The sequence below is a fragment of the Crocodylus porosus genome, unplaced genomic scaffold, assembly GCF_001723895.1.
Source record: "Crocodylus porosus isolate Cpor-Errol unplaced genomic scaffold, CroPor_comp1, whole genome shotgun sequence".
Lineage (NCBI taxonomy): Eukaryota > Metazoa > Chordata > Crocodylia > Crocodylidae > Crocodylus > Crocodylus porosus.
The window spans coordinates 38,434,916-38,455,508 of record NW_017728907.1 but is presented as its reverse complement, the minus strand read 5'-3'; the positions used below and the strand labels follow the sequence as shown (position 1 = coordinate 38,455,508).

The 20,593-nt window shown below is 39.3% G+C and overlaps 1 protein-coding gene across 1 annotated transcript in view; it reads right to left on the bottom strand.

The window, feature by feature from the left end:
* LOC109306979 (vitellogenin-2-like) overlaps window positions 1-16,078 on the bottom strand; it is a 27,046-nt gene extending 10,968 nt beyond the window's left edge. The window contains exons 1-23 of the mRNA XM_019530604.1: window positions 16,039-16,078; window positions 15,900-15,920; window positions 15,634-15,785; window positions 13,435-13,686; window positions 12,496-12,657; window positions 12,262-12,410; window positions 10,767-10,917; window positions 10,491-10,648; window positions 10,245-10,410; window positions 9,280-9,405; window positions 8,755-8,973; window positions 6,526-6,743; window positions 6,273-6,370; window positions 5,633-5,757; window positions 5,409-5,510; window positions 4,326-4,445; window positions 4,051-4,240; window positions 2,649-2,733; window positions 2,344-2,529; window positions 1,699-1,843; window positions 1,340-1,568; window positions 1,071-1,252; window positions 21-665 (exon numbers count right to left, since the gene is read on the bottom strand). Coding sequence (XP_019386149.1) covers window positions 21-665; window positions 1,071-1,252; window positions 1,340-1,568; window positions 1,699-1,843; window positions 2,344-2,529; window positions 2,649-2,733; window positions 4,051-4,240; window positions 4,326-4,445; window positions 5,409-5,510; window positions 5,633-5,757; window positions 6,273-6,370; window positions 6,526-6,743; window positions 8,755-8,973; window positions 9,280-9,405; window positions 10,245-10,410; window positions 10,491-10,648; window positions 10,767-10,917; window positions 12,262-12,410; window positions 12,496-12,657; window positions 13,435-13,686; window positions 15,634-15,785; window positions 15,900-15,920; window positions 16,039-16,078 — 3,921 coding nt within the window. The remainder of the gene's footprint in view (window positions 1-20; window positions 666-1,070; window positions 1,253-1,339; window positions 1,569-1,698; window positions 1,844-2,343; window positions 2,530-2,648; window positions 2,734-4,050; window positions 4,241-4,325; window positions 4,446-5,408; window positions 5,511-5,632; window positions 5,758-6,272; window positions 6,371-6,525; window positions 6,744-8,754; window positions 8,974-9,279; window positions 9,406-10,244; window positions 10,411-10,490; window positions 10,649-10,766; window positions 10,918-12,261; window positions 12,411-12,495; window positions 12,658-13,434; window positions 13,687-15,633; window positions 15,786-15,899; window positions 15,921-16,038) is intronic.
* Between the last annotated feature and the right edge of the window lie 4,515 nt (window positions 16,079-20,593).

Here is a 20,593-nt window from a genome sequence, read left to right as displayed (position 1 = left end):
GAGCCACGTGAGCTCATTACCTGAACTTTAGAATCCCTGCTCTCACTGCTGCTGCTGCTGCTGCTCCCGCTGCCGCTGCTGCTGTCACTGCTGCTCCCGCTGCTGCTGCTGCTGCTGCTGCTGCTGTCGCTGCTGCTGTCACTGCTGCTGCTGCTGCTCTTACTGTTTGGACTTTTAGTACGCTGTCTTGAGAGATGCTTGCTTCCATGTGGCCCTGCCACACTGCTGCTGCTAATTTTGCTGCTGCTGTCACTGCTGCTGCTGCTGCTGCTGCTGCTATCACTGCTGCTGCTGCTGCTGCTGCTGCTGCTCTTACTGTTTGGACTCTTGGTACGTTGTCTTGATAGATGCCTGCTGCCAGGTGTCCCTGTCACATCACTGCTGCTGCTGCTGCTGCTGCTGCTGCTGCTGTCACTGCTGTCTTGACTGCTGGTGGCACTACTGCTTTTTCTGCTTTTTGCATCTTTGTTCTTTGATTGCCAGGCTGTGGCACCCTCCTCTTTATTTTTTATCTTCTCACCAGCAGCAGAGGAGGAAGAAGAGGTGGCAGTAGAGGAGGAAGAGGTTGAAAGAGATCTGTGCTTAGCGCTGGTTGCTGCCTGAAGGTCTGTGGTCTGAATCTTTTGTTTCTTCTGCTTCTTATGGCGGTGAGTTCTATTTCCAACCTGAAAGGAGAATTTCAAGAATGATGCTAGTGAGGGGGTACTGCAGAAGAAACCCTTTCTATGTCTTACTCGGTAAATTCGCATTGGATTCCAAGCTACTCTACTGCCTTTTTATTTCAGGGAAACTCAGCTTTATTGTGTGAATACCAAACAACATGCAGAGGGACCAAAAAACCACGCCCATTTCTTTCAGCTACAATTCATGTCTCTGCAGCAGGCCAGGACCAGCGCTGTGCACCACTTACATCCCACTCAGGCCCTGGATAACTGCTTACTGATTTCTCATTTGAAACCATACGGACCTAACTAAACCTGTCCTTGATTATCCACACTATTTTTCTGTAATGTATTTTAAAACCACTGGTTCTGCGTGAACGGGTTCCTTCCAGTCTGAAAATCAATTACCCTGAACACACTTTCAATTCCTAGGATCTTCTTCAGCTTAGCTTGAATCTCATCATCCAGAGATAAGTCCTCCTCTTCCTCCTCCTCTGACTCTGGTGTTACCAACTGGATTACTTTGGAAGCTGCTCTGGATCCTGCCTGGATCTCTAGCTGGATTCTGTTAATGCCAGCATCTGTACGGACTAGACAGCAGACACATGCGTTAGGGAATATAATGCCTCAGCTGTACCAAGAAGGAGAGACAGAAAATTATGCGTTCTATACAGTACCTGGTTTCATAACAAGTTGGCCACTATGTACTCCAATAAGTTTGTACAGATACGTATTTTTCATGAAAGTGGCGTCTCGTGTTTTTCTGTAAAAGCACAGCTGGCAACCAAAACGAGTCATCTTGATGCAAATGGCTTGTGTACGTGTTCTTCTTCCTGTACTGTGGTGAAGATCCTCTTCAGAACCATAGAAATATTTCTTAGATGGGATATCAGGTACACCTCTCTGCTTCATTGAACACATGCATATCAATACACAAGAAGAATTTTCACAGGCAAGAAGCACAAATATAGCCACATTTACTGCATGTAGAGTAAATATCTGTATCTATATAGATATCTAAAAAAGAATTAGTTACCTTCCAGGAGGCTTCTTTTGAAGTTCTTTCTGATGATTTGAAAGGCTCCTCCAAGATATTTTTTACAGCATTTTCTGGAAGAACTGGTGTCTTCTTTTCTGCACCTGGTTCTCCTATATTTCTTGATACAGCAAAAGCTTCATGTCTGTCGGAATATTCATGAGATAATGTTTAAAAAGGGCATAAAAGATCTTTTGGATTAACTAGAGCATGTGCCTGTACTGATCCGTAAAATAGAATTGTGCAGTTTTGAACACCAGAACAGACAACTAAATATTTATAAATATATTTTTAAGTCAAAGAAGAAAATCATTCAATTCCTACACAAACATCAATTATTTGTGTTACTGTAGGTTGGAGTAAAGACCATAGATAAAACCTGAGAGGTTTCTGAGTATCCAAATAGGAATCAAGCTTCTAAATGGTTTAGACGCTTTTTATTTTTTGTAAATGTTATGCCATGTTACAATCCCTCCTTCCCCCTAAATGTGTTATATTGTGTAACTGGATGTTTAAGGAGGATGTTCATAAAGAGCTGCAATATAACTCTGAGTTATCCAAAATCATGTGCGACAATTGAATTGCTTAGTATTTTAGAAGGTTCCACAGTGCAATAGAAAGAATTTTAAGGAAATATAATCGTACCTGCCACTTATTATCTCAGTCTCCTCGTGACATGGAGCTGTTTCAAACTTAAAATTTTTCTCTTTCATGTCCAAGGTAGCATCAAATTTCACTGGAGTTCTTGCTTCCAATTTGGCCTGAATTTCAATAGTTGATTGGAAATACTCTGTATTGGTTCCCATCACTGCCACTATTTGAGCATATAAACTGAAACAGAGTGAAGTAGCCATATATAAGCAGGCAGGTAGCACATATCTTTAAGAAATAGCATTTCTTTTTTCACAAAGGCCTCTACAGAGCTCAAAGCCATAAAACAGCTTCCTTACCTGGGGGTGATATCAGCACGGATTTGCATGCTGGATTCAGTCCACTGTGAAGGCCTAAAATCACCAGGGGACATCTTTACATTGACTATGGAAGACAGGAGACATTCAAAGATAAATAAATGAGAGATCTGAGTACAGACAAAAGTTCTTATGATAGATTATTAATAAAAATAAAACCATGGTAGAGACATGCTCTGAATAAAAAACTGGCTATTTAAAAAGACACTAAAACTTATGAACAGCTATTCCTCAGACTGGAATTAATAGTTGGCAACCAGAGGGATGTGTGTCCTAGAACTTAGCCTAATTCATATTTTTATCCATGATCTGGCAAAGAAGCAGTGAGAAAGTTGATGATTGCTAAATCACTTGGAGGTCTAGAAACCATATAAAATTGTAAGTATATGGCAGGTTGATAAGCAAACATAAGCTGATGCACACTGGTAGAAGATAGGTTCTGATTCTAGCCTCAGAAGCAGCTCCCTCAAAGTCACTAGACTTAGAACTGTATGTAACCAGTGTAAGATGGATAAGCCCAAGGATTTATCTACACTGAATTTAGAGTATTAAGATTATTTAGAAAGAAAATTAATATTTATATATTAAGAAAATTAATATTATTTAGCCCCAAGAAGAAAAGCATAATGGGGTGGGTGGTGAGGACAGACTCATCCTAAACATTTGTATGTAGTGCTATTCAAATATCTGGTTCTTTTACACTTTTTTATCATCCAGAACAAGAGAGACCAGTCATTCAATGATGAGAACACCAACCAAGTTCATAACAGAAGGAAACATCTTCTCAGCTACTGTGTAATCAGCTTGTGAAATTCATTGTGGCAGCACAGGAGATAGTCAAGAAATAGTGTCTAATTTAAAACTCCCTTGCATAATTTTATGATCATTAACAGCCATTTTCCCCAGGCCACATTCAAACATGGTCTGCCCTAAAATGGAACTATGTCTATTTCTCCATCCTTTAACACCATTGATAATTGCATCTGACAGTGGGACAATCTTCAATATCTGTCTTGCTAAACAGGCAATAACTCCTGTTCATGCCTGCTCAGTCCCCATGGAATCCAGCCACCTCCATAGCAAAATCCTTTGACCAGGCTTTGATTAGTTCTGAACTTGACTACTGTAATCATCAACATATGTCTTGCACTTGCCATGCTCTTATCACATCCTCTTGGCCTTCAGTCTTTCCAAACTACGACGTCAGAAATCAAGTGCCTTTTCTCCTGTTTCAGCTACATCATGCCCAGGTCTCCTTCACATATTTTCTCTAACTGCCTCCTCCTGACTTTTCTACAAAGATACACCTTTTCCTATCTCTCTACTTATATACCTTTCCCCTAGCTCTGATCCCATATAGCAACTCTTATAAAGCAAAGCTCACCATTTACTGCAGCACGTGCTAGAGCAGTACTATATAAGGCATATTCCAAAGGTAGACCAACAGTAGTAGGAATAATGTGTCGAATTTCTCCTGAGAACACTGGCTGAGTCCATTGGCCTGCAATGCCATTTCGGATTTGCTGGATTATTTTCTTCACCACTGCTTGCCTATCTGTTGGTTCCCTAAGTGTCTAGAATGAAACAGATACAACGCAGGTTAGAAAAAAGTAGACAATCTCTTCACATATTTCAGACAAAACTAGGGTTTGCTGATACCTTTGCAGCCTGCTCCAGGAGATTCTTATTGATGTTAGTAAAGGCCAACTCTTGGCCAAATATTTTTAAATAGGCTGATAATAAAGGGTTTTCTGGAGGCAGCTCCTTCCATCCCAGCAGCTAGGAAACAAAGAAACAGTCACTGAATGTAATACTTTGCAAACAAACCCTACAAAGAGCAAGTTCCTACTGACTAAACCATATTTGGCCATTTTCTGTACTACAGTGTGGCTTTTCAGAGTTCCACACAATTCAAATGTCCACATGTGGCTCCCTATAGTGCCGTGTATGCTGATAGGGTAATCAGTCCAGTGCATAGGTCATCTCCTCACACTCTGCATCATCCACATTTAAGACAACAGTAACAAGGGAACCTTTGTCTGGAAAACGAAGAGCTCTTCTTGAAAGCAAAGCTAGTGTAAGGAGGGAAAGCAGAACCAGGGAGACCAAGCAAGAGCTGGACACCACCTGTGTGCTATGGAGCCCAATTCTAAAAGTGCCCCTTGTGCAGCCATATAGATGGTGTTTGGGAAACAAGGCCACAATGCAAGGCTGCTGAAACTACTCCAGACATTAGAGGAGAATCCGTCCCCTCCTATTCATCCCTCTGTGGATCTCGTTATTGAAGACGCTTAGGCTGACTGCAGAAGTTAATCTACTTGTCAAGGGAGTGTTTAACTGGCCCTAAGCCCCTTACTAAGCCTCAGGGGCAGGGCTAGAGGAGGTCCTGGGGGGCTATAGTCACCCCAAGATTTGCTTTAGCCCCCCCCCATAGCCCCAAAAAGCCACCCCTCCACTACACTGTACAAGCCCCCCACCACATCCCTGGGCCACTGTCACCTGCCCTGTGCAGCTAAGCCCACCCCGCTCCTGCCCACAGCCTGCAGAGGCACAGAGCCTTGAGTGAGTATTGTTAAAAAAATGAATCAGTATGTTTGGCCAGAAAATGTATAGCACAACCCCACCCCAATTTTCTGTCTAGCCCATCTCAGCTCCCACACTTAGAAGAGGCTGGTGCTGCCCTCTGCACTTGGAAAATATAATAATTGACAACAGATAAATATAAAGAACAAGAACACATACTGTCTTCCCAAGTTCCTTTATCTTTTTGTACGTGGAATATTCAGCAAATGGAATGTTCTGTTTCCTTACAATATCCATGAGACCTTCCGCTCGGATGCCAACCTAACAAAAGAACAACGTTGTTCACAAGCGAGTAGAGTGATATAGTGAAAACATACCGAGTGAAGAAACAGAATAAGCAACATAAACTTTAATTGTTCTTTTATTGACTTAAATATATTTACCTCTAGCAAATCAGCAATTGCACCATCATAGTGTACCCCCAAACTGGAGATTACAGATTGTGGAAACATTGTTTTTGGACTGTTCATAAGGTAGACATTTCCAAAGGCACCAGCCCTATATTCACCTATAGTAAACAAAACCAAGACAGACATCATTTTATTGTTCTACTGGTCAAGCTGTAGAGGATACTGTCATTATGGTTTCTAGAACGTAGGTAAAAACGACTGTTAAAGTATTTTTATATAAGTGAGTGTCCTGTTCAATTCAATGAGATACTCAAAGGCACAAGTCTTCACAGAACTTGGGACAATTTCATACTAACAAATGCAGGGATGCCATAATTACCATGTGATCAAATGTGAATATTCAAAAGTGCACTTCACTGTAGCAAAAGGCATATCAGAAAATTAGGGAGTTTGTTAAATTATTTATAAAGACCAATGGTGTTCTTCATAAACAAGAAATAAGCCTAACTTTGCAGATTATCTTATAGAAACAATTAATAACGCTGGAAAGAAAGGACCCTCTGGGAAATAGTCTAAGCTGGAATTCAGAATGGTTTACGTTATTTTTCCAAAAGACCTGAAAATGGTGTTCTGATGATGGAAACTCCCAATAAATTAAACTTCTTTTACTCACCGAAGTAAGTACTAAAACCCATAACCTTGCTGTAACGATAACTCAGTCTGTCAGGTTTAGGGCTCAGTAGCTTAAGGGCAATGTTACAAGCAGCTGATCTAAAAAAAAAAAAAGGAAAGGGAGAGAGAACAATATACAGAAATATGCTAACCTTCACCACTGCACAGGGGTTCATTTCATACAATTCTCACTTAAGAGAATGTCAAGGAAAACGTTCCACACAGAAAAGAGATGGATTTACTTCTCTACTTACATATTGTACAGATATGGAGTCCTGCTTTTTGACAAAGCCTTCATGTGCGAATATACAAAGCTGGCCACTTGCAAATTGGTCTCTTTCAGTATCACATTAGCCATGGTTGTTATTAGAGGAAGAGCAGGTCTAGCTTCAAAGATGGCAACACAGGCCATCATTCGTACTTCAGGAGAAAGTGAGCGGTCCATAAAGATCCGGATGAGAACGTCCAGCCCCTGGAGAGAGAAAACAGGATTCCATGTGTGACTATCAATAGCTAAGGCACATAGTCTCCCTTCAAGGTTCTTGGTTTATTTATATGAAAAATCATGCACTGATAATGAAAGGAAACTAGAGTGTTAAGCATAATTTCTTTGTAGTGCAGGAGCTGATGCACAAAGATGAAAGAAAAGTGTTGGGTCACAATTTGCAGATCCTAGGAAAAAGCCAGGAGTAATAAGACAAATATTAATCTTGGGAGCAACTCCCTTGGCTTGGTAAACTCGATCCACTGCATTCACTATCATTCAGATCACTTTAACAAATAACAGACAAGTGATAATGTGTTATTTATCTATCATAAATCCATTGATTCTAATGAGAATCACAAGGAAAAAAAGGCTGTCTAAACCAGGGGTGGCCAACTAGTGGCATATGTGCCCAAGTGGCAGGCACAGCCATGCCCCATGTCAGATCCAGCAGGAGCAGAGAGAACTGTGGCAGATAGGTCAGGGACTAGAGCAGAGCAACTGATGCAGCAGACAGTGCAGGGAGGAGAGAGCAAAGCAACAGCTTAGGCAGGAGAAAGAGGTAAGAGTGGCACTCCTACCAAAAAAGTTGGCCCCCACTGGTCTATGTGGTCTAAACCATCTCACGGAGTATTTGTCTAACATCCTCTTAAAAACAGATAATCTGTTCCAGCATTTAGCCACCCTTATCGTAAGAAAGCTCCTCTTCCTAATATACAACCTAAATTCCCCTTGTTGCAGTTTTAAGATAACTACTTCTTGTCCTGTCCCCCATGACAACAGAGCATAGTCTATTTCCATTCTCTTTATAACTACCCTTCAAATATTTGAAGACTGTTCTCAAATCCTCTCAGATTCTCTTCTCCAGACTAAATAATCCATTTCTCCAACCTTTCCTTTAAGTCATTTTACCTAGACTGCTACACGTTTTGTTGCTCTCACCAGTGCTGAAGAGTGGAAGAATCACTTCCCTCAACTTGTAGTTCACTATCCTTTTAGTAAAATCCAGTACGCTACAGGCTTTTTTTTTCAACAATAGCACACTGCTGATTCATATTCAGCTTGCGGTCCACTATAACCCCTAGGTCTTTTTCTTCAGTACTGAAGCCTAACGAGTCAGTCTCTGATATGTTTGGCTGTTCCATCCCAAGTGCAATACTTCTAAATTTGCTCTTATTCCATTTTATTCAATTAGACCTTTTAATTCTATTTAGATTGCTCCAGTTTATCAAGGTTATTCTGAATCGTAATCCTACTCTCCCAGGTCTCTGCAACTCCACTCATCTTGCAATGATTTGCAAATTTACTAAGTGTGCACTCAAACCCATCCTCCAAGTCATTAAGAAAGATATTAAATACTAGCCCCAAGACAGACTCCAGGGGAACCCCCTTGACACTTCCAAATAAATGTCAAGCCATTGAAAACTACTTTGAGAATGATAGTCCTACCTATTATAAATCTTTCCCAGCTAGACATCAAGCCATTGAGAACCACTCTTTGAGAATGATGGCCTTACCCATTATATATCTGCCCTATAAGTACTTTGAACTAGACAGTGGGGTCCAAACTTTTTGGGAGGCATGCCACAAATTAAGTCCCACACCCTCGCTAAGTGCCACTCCAATCCACTTTTCCTGTCCAATCTGCTCCTCTACCATCTTCCCCCTGCCCTGTACTCCGTGACTTATTTGTTGCTTTGCTTCCTGCTCCAGGACATATCTGCAGCTGTGCGGCCTCCTCCCTGCCCAATCTCCTGTATGCAGCACATAGAGGTTGCCTCTGTCACTTGTGGCATGCATGCTTCACACTGGCCACCCTCTAGACCATATTAACCTTAGCTTACTAATGTCATGGGAGTCAATGTCAAAAGTTGTTAAAGTAGAAGCATATCACATTCATTATTTTACTGGCATCCACTAAACAGTTCACTTGATCATAGAAGGAAGTAATTACTTGCTCTCAAGAAATTCATGTTCTCGATCTCCTTCATAAACTTACTTGTTTGAAGTCCTTCTGGACTATTTTCCGTAAGGCCATCACAGCATCAACCTGAACATAGACTGGGATATTAGAAGCACTAGCTGAAAACACGGGCAGGAACTTGAGGACGCGCTTGATGCTGGCTGGTTCTCCTGCATTGCCAATGGCTTTCAAAGCCAAAGTCATATCTTCCTCACGGCCTCTGCTGAGCGCCTCAGTAGCTAGGTCATGGAGGGGCTGAAAACAAAGCACAATTCAGTACTTTCTTATTTTCATACAGAAAGTCTTGTAAAAATTACTATAATGGAACTGAAACTATAAACATTACTCAGTGATAACTCCCTCAGAACTTACTTTACATGAATGAGTTATGCCAAAGGTAAAGGTAAAATTGGCTACTAAGGGAGAGTACAAAAGGAATATATACTATTTAAATTAATTTATTATCACGGATCTTGTCAGCATTTACTAAGGAAAAATGATCAAATCCTACTGTATTGTTATACTTATTTTTTTTTAAAATCTGAAATTAAAACTACTTACCTGAAGGACTTCACTAGGGCAAGATGAAGACACAGAACAATATCTGTTTACCAGGGAACCATATGCCAGGTGAACAAACTTGCGAAGCGTGGGATTTCTCTGAATTCGGGAAGCGGTCAGTAGGTCCTGGAGAAAGGAGAGAGATATTTCTTTAAATTAATATTTAAAGAACATATATATTGCCAGTCAGACCAGGACAATTATTGAGATTCTCCTAGGAAAGTGTTTTAAGAATGATCATCATTCCTTCTCAATCAATTAAATCAAGCCAGAAACATTTAATATACAAACTTGAATCAGATCTCACTTAAATAGCACTATGATGATTCCTATCAGCTAAGAATCTGACCTAACAAATAAAAGAGTTACAAACAGAAGTCGATCTAGAGATTAATTTTGTTGGAGAAGCCTGCAGTTGTTCATTGTAGTAGCGAGTCATTTTGACTTCACATGCTGTGTCATATTCAAAACAGGATTATTGACAAAAGAAACCCTACTAGACAATAAATATTTGTACTAATAGTGCAGTAAAAATCTTGATGCTTCCAACTGGATAGTATTTTTACCTGCAATTTTATCATAATATTCCCAGGTCTAGAAATGTTATATAATTACTCTGTATTGGAACTTGTAATGCTTAAAAAGATATTAAAATAATGTGACATGTCCATCACCATTACTGTTTAGAATTAACAGATAAAAGTGCTGGCAAAAGACTTGCTGGCAAAAGAAAAAAAGTGTGATCTGAGAAAATGAAATTCAGGTTTTTAAAGTCTGCAGAACAAAAATATGTATTTTCCATTCCTCCTTTTACACAGGTAGTAGCCATGGGTATTAATAGAGTTATCCTGATACAAAACACCAGTGTGAGAAGAGAACCTAATCTGTAACATATTCTATGAACACTAGCTGTCCTCAGTCATCATCAGTATTTGCACAGAAAATATCTCGTAAATTATACTTACTGCTGCTACGGGCATTATATGCTCATCAGCTTTTATTAAATGGAGAGTAACAGAAACAGTCAGAAGTGTCTCAATGTAGTTAAGGTCATCACTGTGAAGTCTCGCTTTGATGAACTTTATTGTATCCACAGTGCCTGCTGCAGAAATTGTACTCAGCAACCATCGCCTGCAAAATATTCTTAAAATTAGCTCTTGTGCTCCTTGAACAAAAAATGGTGATTGGGCATGACAAAGTCAATCAATTACCTGTAGCGAGGTCTGTCTGAAAATTGCTTCCAAAGAGAGTCAAAGTTATCCACAGTTGCTACCCGAGACAGCTGGATGAGCTCTAAAAACCTGTATGCAACATCTGAGTGGAAGTCCTGCTGGTTGTACTGGACTATGTGTTGCAAGGTTTCCACTATCTGTGACAAACCAGAAGACAGAGAGAATGTACTGTGTTCATTTACTTAGAGCACATAATAATATTATGATCTTTTCTTAGCTTTATTATTAGTAAAATAAAAGTTAAGACTTCTATACCCGTTGCTCAGGGTTTCTCATCTTAATTAGTTGAATTGGCATCTGTGGTAGTACTGGTGGGAAATCATAACGAAGGCTTCCTCTATTTTGCAGCCGAAGTTCATTAGGGCTCACTTGTTCACTTCTCATTTCAATTAAGCTCAGTTCTTGTCTAAAAGGAAATAAAGAGAAATTGGTGTGTACATCTAAGAAATAAACAGTGTAACTGCATCCATCTGCTCCAATTTGTACAGTGATACTGTTTTAACATCTTATCTTTTTTTCCTGTTGCAGCAAGGAAATTTTGTTAAAATAAGGCTTTATCATTGGGACAGAATATTACGAGAGGATAATGGTTATCTACAATGAGTTAAATACTGAACTGTTATTCCTGAAGGCAAGAAAAACTGAACCTATGATTGCCACTCTAGCTTGTTGGTAGCTAGGTTTCAGCTGAATTATGTGTGCACAGTTCTGGGCCCCAAATTTGATGAAGGTTGTAGAGAAACTAAAGAGGATTCAAAGGTAAGCAGCAGAGTTGATAAGAAGGACTGGAATACAAGCCCTAATAGGAAGGGTTGAGAGAACTGGGTGTTGTTAGGAGAAAAGGAAATTAAGGGAGAACAAAATGGCAGTTTCCAGCACTGCCATAAAAGGGGAACAACAGTAGCCACAGAGAGCAAGACACAAAGCAGTAAGTTTAAACTGAGAAAAAGCAGATTTAAATTAAAACTCAGAAAAAAATCTGTATTGTAAGAACAGTAGAAGAATGGAACAAGGTGCCCACAGAAGACGTGGAATCTCCTTCTTTGGAGGCTGTCAAGGAAAGCCTGGAGAAGTATCTGTAAGGAATGACTTAGGAGAAGCACATTCTGAATTTTACAAAGGACTGGACTAGTTGACTGCTGATGTTGACTGCTGACTAGTTGACCGCTGCCACCTGAGGCAGTTCAAGCACCCACTTCGAACGCTTTCAAGACACATTTGGATGCTTACCTTGCTGGGATCCTATGATCCCTGCTGACTTCCTGCCCCTGGGGCAGGGGGATGGACTCAATGATCCTCCAGGGTGCCTTCCAGCCCAAATGTCTATGAATCTATGATGTCCCTTCCAAACTAATTATTTTGTGATTCTAATACGATGTGCAAAACTGTTTTATTTCTTTTACCAGATAATATATGTGGATGTATCACATTTACTTTGACTCCCCATGTCACTGCTATAAAGTAGTACCCAGTTGAATCACTTTTGAAATATTACATTCTGAGGGGTTTAAGAAACAACTGTTTATTCTCCTTCCTTCTCATTTAAAATACAATGCAAAGTTCAGTTTTAATATAACAAAATAGTTTTTAGCCCAACATTCCCAAATCTTTTGGGGGAACTTCCTCCTCCCATATTATGAACATCTGCAACTTTACCCAGCTGCCATTGAAGTTAACTTCCATTTATTTAAGCTGCAGGAAGGATTGAACTGAGTGGCCTTAAATTTTCTTTTTAGCTGTTTAGGCCTACCTTGCTTCCGTAACACCAACACCAGCAGGTTCATTGAATGGGGAGATCTGATACACCTGCTGGGACATAGCTTCTGTGATCAGGGCACCGCGTTCTGTATATTTCAGTTTGTAGGTGAATGCAGCAGTTCCTTTTATGATCTTTTCTTTCTATAAATTCAAAGAGATTCATCTAGTGAATGGGAATAAATTATTTTACCTATTTCCATAGAAAACCTATACATAGTATGCATACCATTGGAAAACCAGGAAAAGAATGGATGTAAGACATCCCAATGTTCTTCATCACTTTATCCTGGCAATTGCTTAGGTCTTTGGTTTTAGTAATAGAGACTTTGTCATTCCTCCTGTCTTCCTGCATGACATACCTTGTGTGGCAGATGCCTTCAATTCCAGCCTATAGAGATGATAGAAAATAATTAGGCTTCTTACTCATAGCAAGTCTCCTTTGAATGAGAATAAGAGTTTTCTACTAAAATAAGAATCTAAATGAAAAGTAAGATTACTAAGAATATAAAGAAGCCATTTCTTGATGGGCTGTTAAATTTTGCTTGCATTATTCACCTGACTGATCCCACTAAAATAAATAGGAAAACTCAAACGAGTAAGAGCTGCAGGATTGACATTCAAGTTAGAAAGTAATAAGCTAATCAACACTGTCAGTCCAATGAACACTAATAGATTAACTCACATAAATTAAGTTAATTGAGGATCGTGAGTGATAAACACATCTCTAGATCTGATAATTATATAAGAATCAATAAATTATAAAGATAATTTATTGGGATGTCTAGCAAAACCACTAATTTTCATATCTGGCTTATTTCTTTCATGCAAATAAATGTGAATGACAGACTTTGCTTGGTGACTGATATATGAAACAAGATTCTAAATCAGTGGAGACAACTTTTGGCAGAAATTCAGTCCTGTACGCTCCCCAAGTGCTAGTCCAATCCCCTTCCCCGACCCATCTGCTGCTTTGCTTTTTGCACCATGCTCTATCTGATACCATGCATCTGACCGCTCCCCCATCTGCCATGTACCACAGATAGAGGCTGCCTGTACCACTTGTGGCACTCATGCCTCATGTTAGTCGCCCTTTTTATAACTGAATAAAAAACACTTCAAACAAAATTGTGTTAGCTTCTTGAAATAAACTGGCAAAGAAACAAACCTCTTGTAAGTCATACACATTTTGTGACTTCTTGATGGTAATATGCATCATGTTCAGAATCCCTCTCACTATGTTAATACACATGACAGGACAATCTTCTGGGGCATAAACATTGCCAATCCGTCCACTATTGTATTCAAATTTAAAGGGCCGGGTCAAACATGAAGTGATTATCTGGGTGAGCTTGGAAGATCGAGTGAATGGATCTCTCGGCCAGATTCCATTGTATTCCTCCAGCTGCGGCGATCGGACCTGTAAACAAAATTTACAAATACATTTGTCCTAATTCTGGGGATAAAAATAGTTGTTAAAGGATGTGTGGTATATATAATGTAACCAGGAAAACAACTAACATAGGTACATAGAGTCTATTCTGAACATAGGCTTAGATGTTGATACACTTACAGAACCTAATTTCCTTTTCTTTCTCTTAAACTGATGTTAAACCAGTACAAATCCCTTGAATCAAGCTCACAGAGTATATTCTATAAGGGGACAGAGCTAACAACATTTGTATTACCCTTTAAAAATATTCCTTAATATAGTTACATCATATTTAAACCTGAATTTGAAATAAAAGCTAGGGTAGATTTTTATTTTTACATCATGTATAATTGTACTATACAACGTAAAATAATTTTAGGACAGCATTTCATCAGCACTTTCCTAAGTATAGTAATGTTCCTGTTGAGTTCCCAACAGGAATATGACCTTTGCCTGAGCATTGAATAAATAAAGATTGTTGAGCTGAGAATTTAAAAAAACCCAGAAAATAATTGAACATTTTCCTTCCAATACTTCCTACCCAGCATTTTCAGGGGTTATGAAAATTATACTGCCTGTGTCTAAAACTAAGGATAAAATTACAGAATACAGCATTAATTTCAGTTTATAAATAAATAAGTGATAATATTAAATAGTTAAGTATATTGATACTATAAATTAGATGGATTAGACTCCCTCTCCGCTAGAACTGTATCATTTTGCAGTATACCAACCAAAATGAAAAACCAAAAAAAAAATACCGCTTCAGGTCAATTGAAACAATTAATAATTATTACCTAATTAGTAAAATAATAAAGTCAACATAAATAATATTAATTAATAAAATAACTGAGAATTAATTAAGATTAACTGGAGCTAAGTTTTGAATCATAATGTTGTTTCTGAGGAAAAGGTTGAAATTTTTCAACTTTTCTAACATTAAAAAATGGCCAAAACAGTCTTGATAACTTCACCACATTGTGTGAATTATTCAGGTTTACCTTGGGCATGTCTACACCAAATGCTACTGTACAGTGGTTACTGTGCATTTATTTAGTACTTGTATAAGCAAATACTGTGCATTGTATAAGCAAGTACTAAATAAATGCACAGTAACCAGAATTACTGCGCAGTAGTGCCGGCAAATGTCTTTAAAGTGACACAATAGCCTAAAACCACTGCACAGTAGCATCTTGACAGTTGTTGCCATATGGTGCTACTGTGCAGTAGCAGTATCAGGCTACTGCACAGTCAGCAGCTTTGTAAACCCATCCCTTAAAATACATTAATGAATGTATTTATTAAGGGTTAAATTCTGTTGATGGGAATATTACTATTGACTTCAGTGGGGCAAGGTTTCATTTCTCTCTCTACAGATATGCTATTGATTTGCACAAATATTGAATCAATTTAGATATTGCTTTTTGGTATTTTCAGTTTTTTCAAACCTGCAAATTAAGCTCTACATGGACAGGTCCTATGTTAGCCATTTAACTGTAAGGTAACCATTATACGGATCTTCATTCTGATTATTATATTTAGATTTAGATCTTGCTTCTAGTGGCATCTGTGGGTATTTGGATCATGGATAACTGCAGGATCAAAATCCCAAGGAGTAGGATCAGGCCCCTTGTGTTGTAAGCCAATATTCTAAAAATTACTAATTTTTGTTGTGCTTTTTTGGGGGTGGCAGACATCTACTCTCTCAATAATCACAGACTAGTGAGGAGTTTCAAGCTCAGCATCCAAAACATCAAGGTGCCCTGAAAAAGACAAGTCACTCTGGAAAACCTTGCTGTAACTCAAATAATTCTCTAAATCTACAGAGCTCTTTAAAAAGTCTGCACCGATATTTTCCTGCAGCTGCCTAAAACAAAGTACAGCTACTTAAGCCTAATTTGTTAGCCAATGCTGTCCTTGAAAATAGGTGCATACCTTGAGGAGGTAAGCATTATTTGATAATGCACTAATCTCTAGTTTGCTGGTCATTCGTATCCCAGTCTTTGCCAAACCACTTTCTTGCAGTCCATGCATAATATGGCCTTCATAGTTGTATACATAGGTTTTGCTTGCACTAAAGCTGGGGTCTGTGGGAAGCAAGACAAACATAGGTTTTCACTGACAGCTCTGAAGACATTCTATTTAATAATCACTGCCAAAAAGGCACAAGATGAAATTTATTAAGCAAAATATAGACTTACCAAGATCGTATTTCTGGCTCCCTGTAAAAAGAAATCAAATGGACACATGACTAATAGAAATGTACTTTAAATTCAATTGTTGATTCACTTATAAAAAAAAGTCAGGAAAGGTTAATGGAAAAGGGAAAAGTAAACTTACCCACTAGGGTGAGTACTAGTGCTAATATGATTCCCCTCATAGTGAAGATGAATGAAATCCTCCTGGGCCTTACTAGACTTTTATAGAAGTGCAATCAGGAACACGTGGTTACTGCTGGGCTGTATTTTGCTGAATTTTCAAATTTTTATCAGTTAATGCAAACACATTTCTTTTTGCAAACTTACTGATTTTTTGTATTGAATAAAGGTAATTGCTGGCACATTGCTTGCAAGGATCATGGTAACTTTCTTAAATAACACATTTTAACGTGCCGTTAACTTTCCCTGAAGGCAATTAAAACAAATTAAAAGAAATACAATCCATTACTTCATTTTGCCAGATGTATTCGTAGTTGCTTCCTGGCATTTAGTTCTACCACAGATTAGGATGACTTTGCCCTGGTTATTCTGACCTGGCATTAGACACAAAATGTTGCCTAAGTGACTCAGTTAACAAAAATGTAATAACTGCCGCCTCAGTACTTTTTTTTTTTAATGTTATTGTCAATTTACCAGAATTTCCTAAAAACCGTTGTCAATCTGAGCATAAAATAGGAACTTTTGCACCAACCCCCCCAGTATTTGAAATTAAACTAATTACTTGAAAGTGACATTATAGCACTGCTAATGAAATGCTGTTATTTATACATAAACTCACACACACATACTAGGAAGCCCCTGGGACTTCATTTTCACAATTTGTGAGGAGCAAATGCACCTGCTTGAAATGGGAACCATATAACCTCAGCACTTGGGCCAGAAATAGAAAAAAAATCAGGCCAATAGTGTCAGTAATACTAATCCTAGGCATATAAAAATCATGAGTCAGGTTCCCTGAAATCTTTTAAGTGTTGCTTAAAAATCATTCCGTTAAAAACAGTAAGTTCTTCTGACATGTTTGAGATTTTAGGATTCATGGCTTTTCTTATCATCTTTGAGAGCTAAAAAGTTTTATTTTAAAGGAAAGATAAGATTCCCAGGTAATAACCCAATTGCAGTACCTGGAGGATGCGTAAAAAGAACATCAAATATTATCACACTCTCGATAAAAATCACAAAAAGAGGCAACTCTGTTACAGACAAATAATCTACACTGCCCACAAGCTGTACACACATTTATCCCCACAAAAAAACTTTTTTTTTTTAATTCAGAAAACCAGTGTTTTATTCTTGGCAAAGTTGCAGCGTGTGTAATATGTCCTTTTAGCTCTGGTCACTATGACCAGGAAATTCTAATGAAGCATACAAAGGTTTCACAAGCATTCTGTAAATATTACATTTCCAAGTAAACATACTATTTAAATGGGAATACTGTAATTAAGGACTATAAACAGTTTTAGCAGAAGAGGAGATATGCAACTGCAAATCAGCTATAATATTCTAGCTCCCTAATAAACAAGCTAAATTGAGACTATAACAATTCTTAGACCTTCAGATTGCCCCATTTATCCTTAACATTAGGGATCGGTATTTAGGTCTCAAGAATACATTGTTATAAAGCAATATAATCTAAATGGATTATTGAGATGAAGGCAATGGATAGACTTGAAAGTGAAAAATGGGATAAAGAAATGGACACTGGAAATAAAGAAAAACAACTTACTGAGGCTTGCAGGATGTAGAAAGGGTATCATTTGTATCCCTTGTCAAAGCATTTATATTCCTTGTCCCTCATTTTTCTTTTGTCTTTCATTGCAACATGCTCAACAAAAAAGGAATACACAACAAAGGCAACATTTATGATTATTAAATATACTAATATGCAGTGCGTCTTGCCATGTACACCCCCCGCCTCCCCATCCAATTTTAATTGAAAATCATCATGATAAAAAAAGGAGGTGAGTAGATTTTGTGCTGGGCTGGTAAATTTTTCACTACAATATTGGAAGGCTGTAACATAACACTGACAACTGAATTATTTTTGTAACTGCTCTAATAAAGCTTGAATATAGGCACACGGCAAACTTAATTTGACCACTGTAAATCAAAATTTGGATCTAATTGAAATATGTAAATAGTTACCCCTTACTCAACTGTGATTATTTTAAGTGGACAGCAGTGGCTAAAAGAGCAAATGCAATCCTTGGCTAAATAAACATATTGAATAGAGGTACAAAAATGTTAAAATTATTGCATACAATATTATAGACATCATTATTGGAATTCTATGTCCAGTTTTGATGTTCTTGTTTAAAAAATGTTATTAATAAACAGAAAAGGGTTCAGAGAAGAGCTACAAGAACAGCTGAAGGCAAAGTTGTAACAATCTCTTTCAGGCCCTGGGGCATGGTGGAGGTAGGAATTATGTTGATTAATGGAGACCTGGGGGGAGTCTTACCTGCCTCAGGAGGCAGCTGCTACTGCTGCAGCTGCTCCTGTACCAGCACAGGCTCAGGCTGCTGCAGTTGAGAAACAGACAGTGGCACAGGCTCCCAGAGAGGGGGTTGGGGCTTCCTTATGCCCTATTCTAGGGTAAGCAATGTTTTTTGGCCAGAGTGCCAAAAAAACCACAATGTCTACCTTGGAAGGTGCCGGAGTGCTGGCATGCCATAAAAACAAAATGAGGGTGGGCAGTTGGGGGGGGGGAGGGGTGTACATGGCAGGAGGCACTGCGTATTAGTATATTTAATAATCATAAATGTTGCCTTTCCTTTTTTGTTGAGCATGTTGCAATGAGAGAGAGAAAAAAAGAGACAAATAAGAGAAAGAGGAGAGAGAGAGAAAGGAGAGCAGAGAACCAGACACATGCACAGGCACACAGAGAACCACATGCAAAAACACAGAGAGCCAGAACACACCCATAACAGACACATGCACACACATCCAGAACCAGACATATGTGTGCGCACACAGGACCAGACAGAGGCAGCCAAACACACAGAACCAGATGTGTGGGCACACGGAGCTGGGCTCTTGGGCCACTGGACAAAGTCCACTCCAAGGCACACATGCATCCATGGTATGGAGCTAATGCCAGAGCCTGGGGCAGATGTTTTTAGCCAACCCAACTGCAGCCGACCTAGGTTCTGGGTAGCTGCTGCCAACCACAGCAGGGCATGTAGCTGACCAGACACCTGCTGGGAGTAGCCCGGGCTTTGTGGTTGGCAGCAGCTGCCTAGAGCCCAGGTCGGCAGTGGCATGCCGAGCAAAATGGCCTTGCGTGCCATGGGTTGCTGACCCCTTCCCTATTCTCACCTCACACTCTTGGATGTAGGGCTGTGCCTACGATGGCAAATCCTTCCTTGTGGGGGTGACACCATTCCACCTGGTCCCCCAGATACACTGTGGGGTGTGGGATTTGTGTCTGCTTGGCTCCTGTGGGGCTGGTGTCTGCCCTGCACCTTCCCTGGCAAAGACTTCTAAGGGAAGGGACTGTATTGGTACCCCCTCTAACATAGATGACATGTAAATGTTGACAATGGGGTGGAGGGGCACAATTTTTGCCATCACCACTGACATCTGCTGGTGCTGGTGCTGGCTCCGGCCAGACTGCAGTCCCATGCTCTGTGCCCCACTGTCAGCACAGAAATCTGGTGGAGCACATGCCCCCCCATGCATCCTCTCTGCCCTCTAAGTTGGTATCTAGACTTGATTCCCCACTTACCCCAACTCCTTAGTTACATTACTGTGAAAGGGCTGGAAAACCTGCTTTACAGCAAGAGACTAAGCAAACTGTGTATTTGGCTTATCAAAGCTAGGTTAAAGTCGTTCGCTCAGTTGTATGAATACCTACACAAGAAGAAGATTCCTGATGGTGGGCTCTTTAAGGAAGTAGATATAGGCATGAGAAGAATCAATAGGTAATGGCTGAAGCAAGACGCATGTGGACAAGAAAGGACAGAATTTTAAGGACAGTTAAACACCAAATAATGGAGTATCTCCTAATGAAGTCTGTGTGCCAAGACTGCAAGTCTTCTGAAAGATATAAAAAGATACATTCCAGCTCAATCAGAAACATTGGGATCAATACAGAATTTCACTAACTGATGACTATCACCTGCGCCATACAGCTTTTCAGACTAGATGACATGAGTGGTCTTTTATAGATTGATAGATCCTAAGGACAAGTTTGTAAAAGGGGCGGGGAGGAAACAGGTGCCACGGAAGTTGTCGGTTTCCTAACAAAACACCACAATAAAAATCCATGTTTTAGCTAGAAATTTTAAACAGTCAAACCCCAAGCAGCAGTGACAGATTGGAATTCAAATAAGCACACAGGCTAACAGCTTTAAAAAGACCTGCAGCCTTGTTGAGCACTCCGATTATTCTATAAATTACTTTTTTATTTTTCTTTCAATAAAAACCTTTTAAATTGGTATCATCAGTGAGTTTTATTAGATTAGTTACTCAGGATCAGTTCAAGTGTACATGGAATTTTTTTGATAATAGCTTGGAGAAGGTCCAAATGCCTTCTAGCATAAGAATAATTCACAGCTATTTTTGTCTATTGTTAACTAAGGCAGATGGAGAGTGTGCAGAAGCTGTTACACATTCTTCCCAATTGGAAGCATTAAATTGCTTTATAGAGATATACACATAAGGGCCACCGTTCCTTT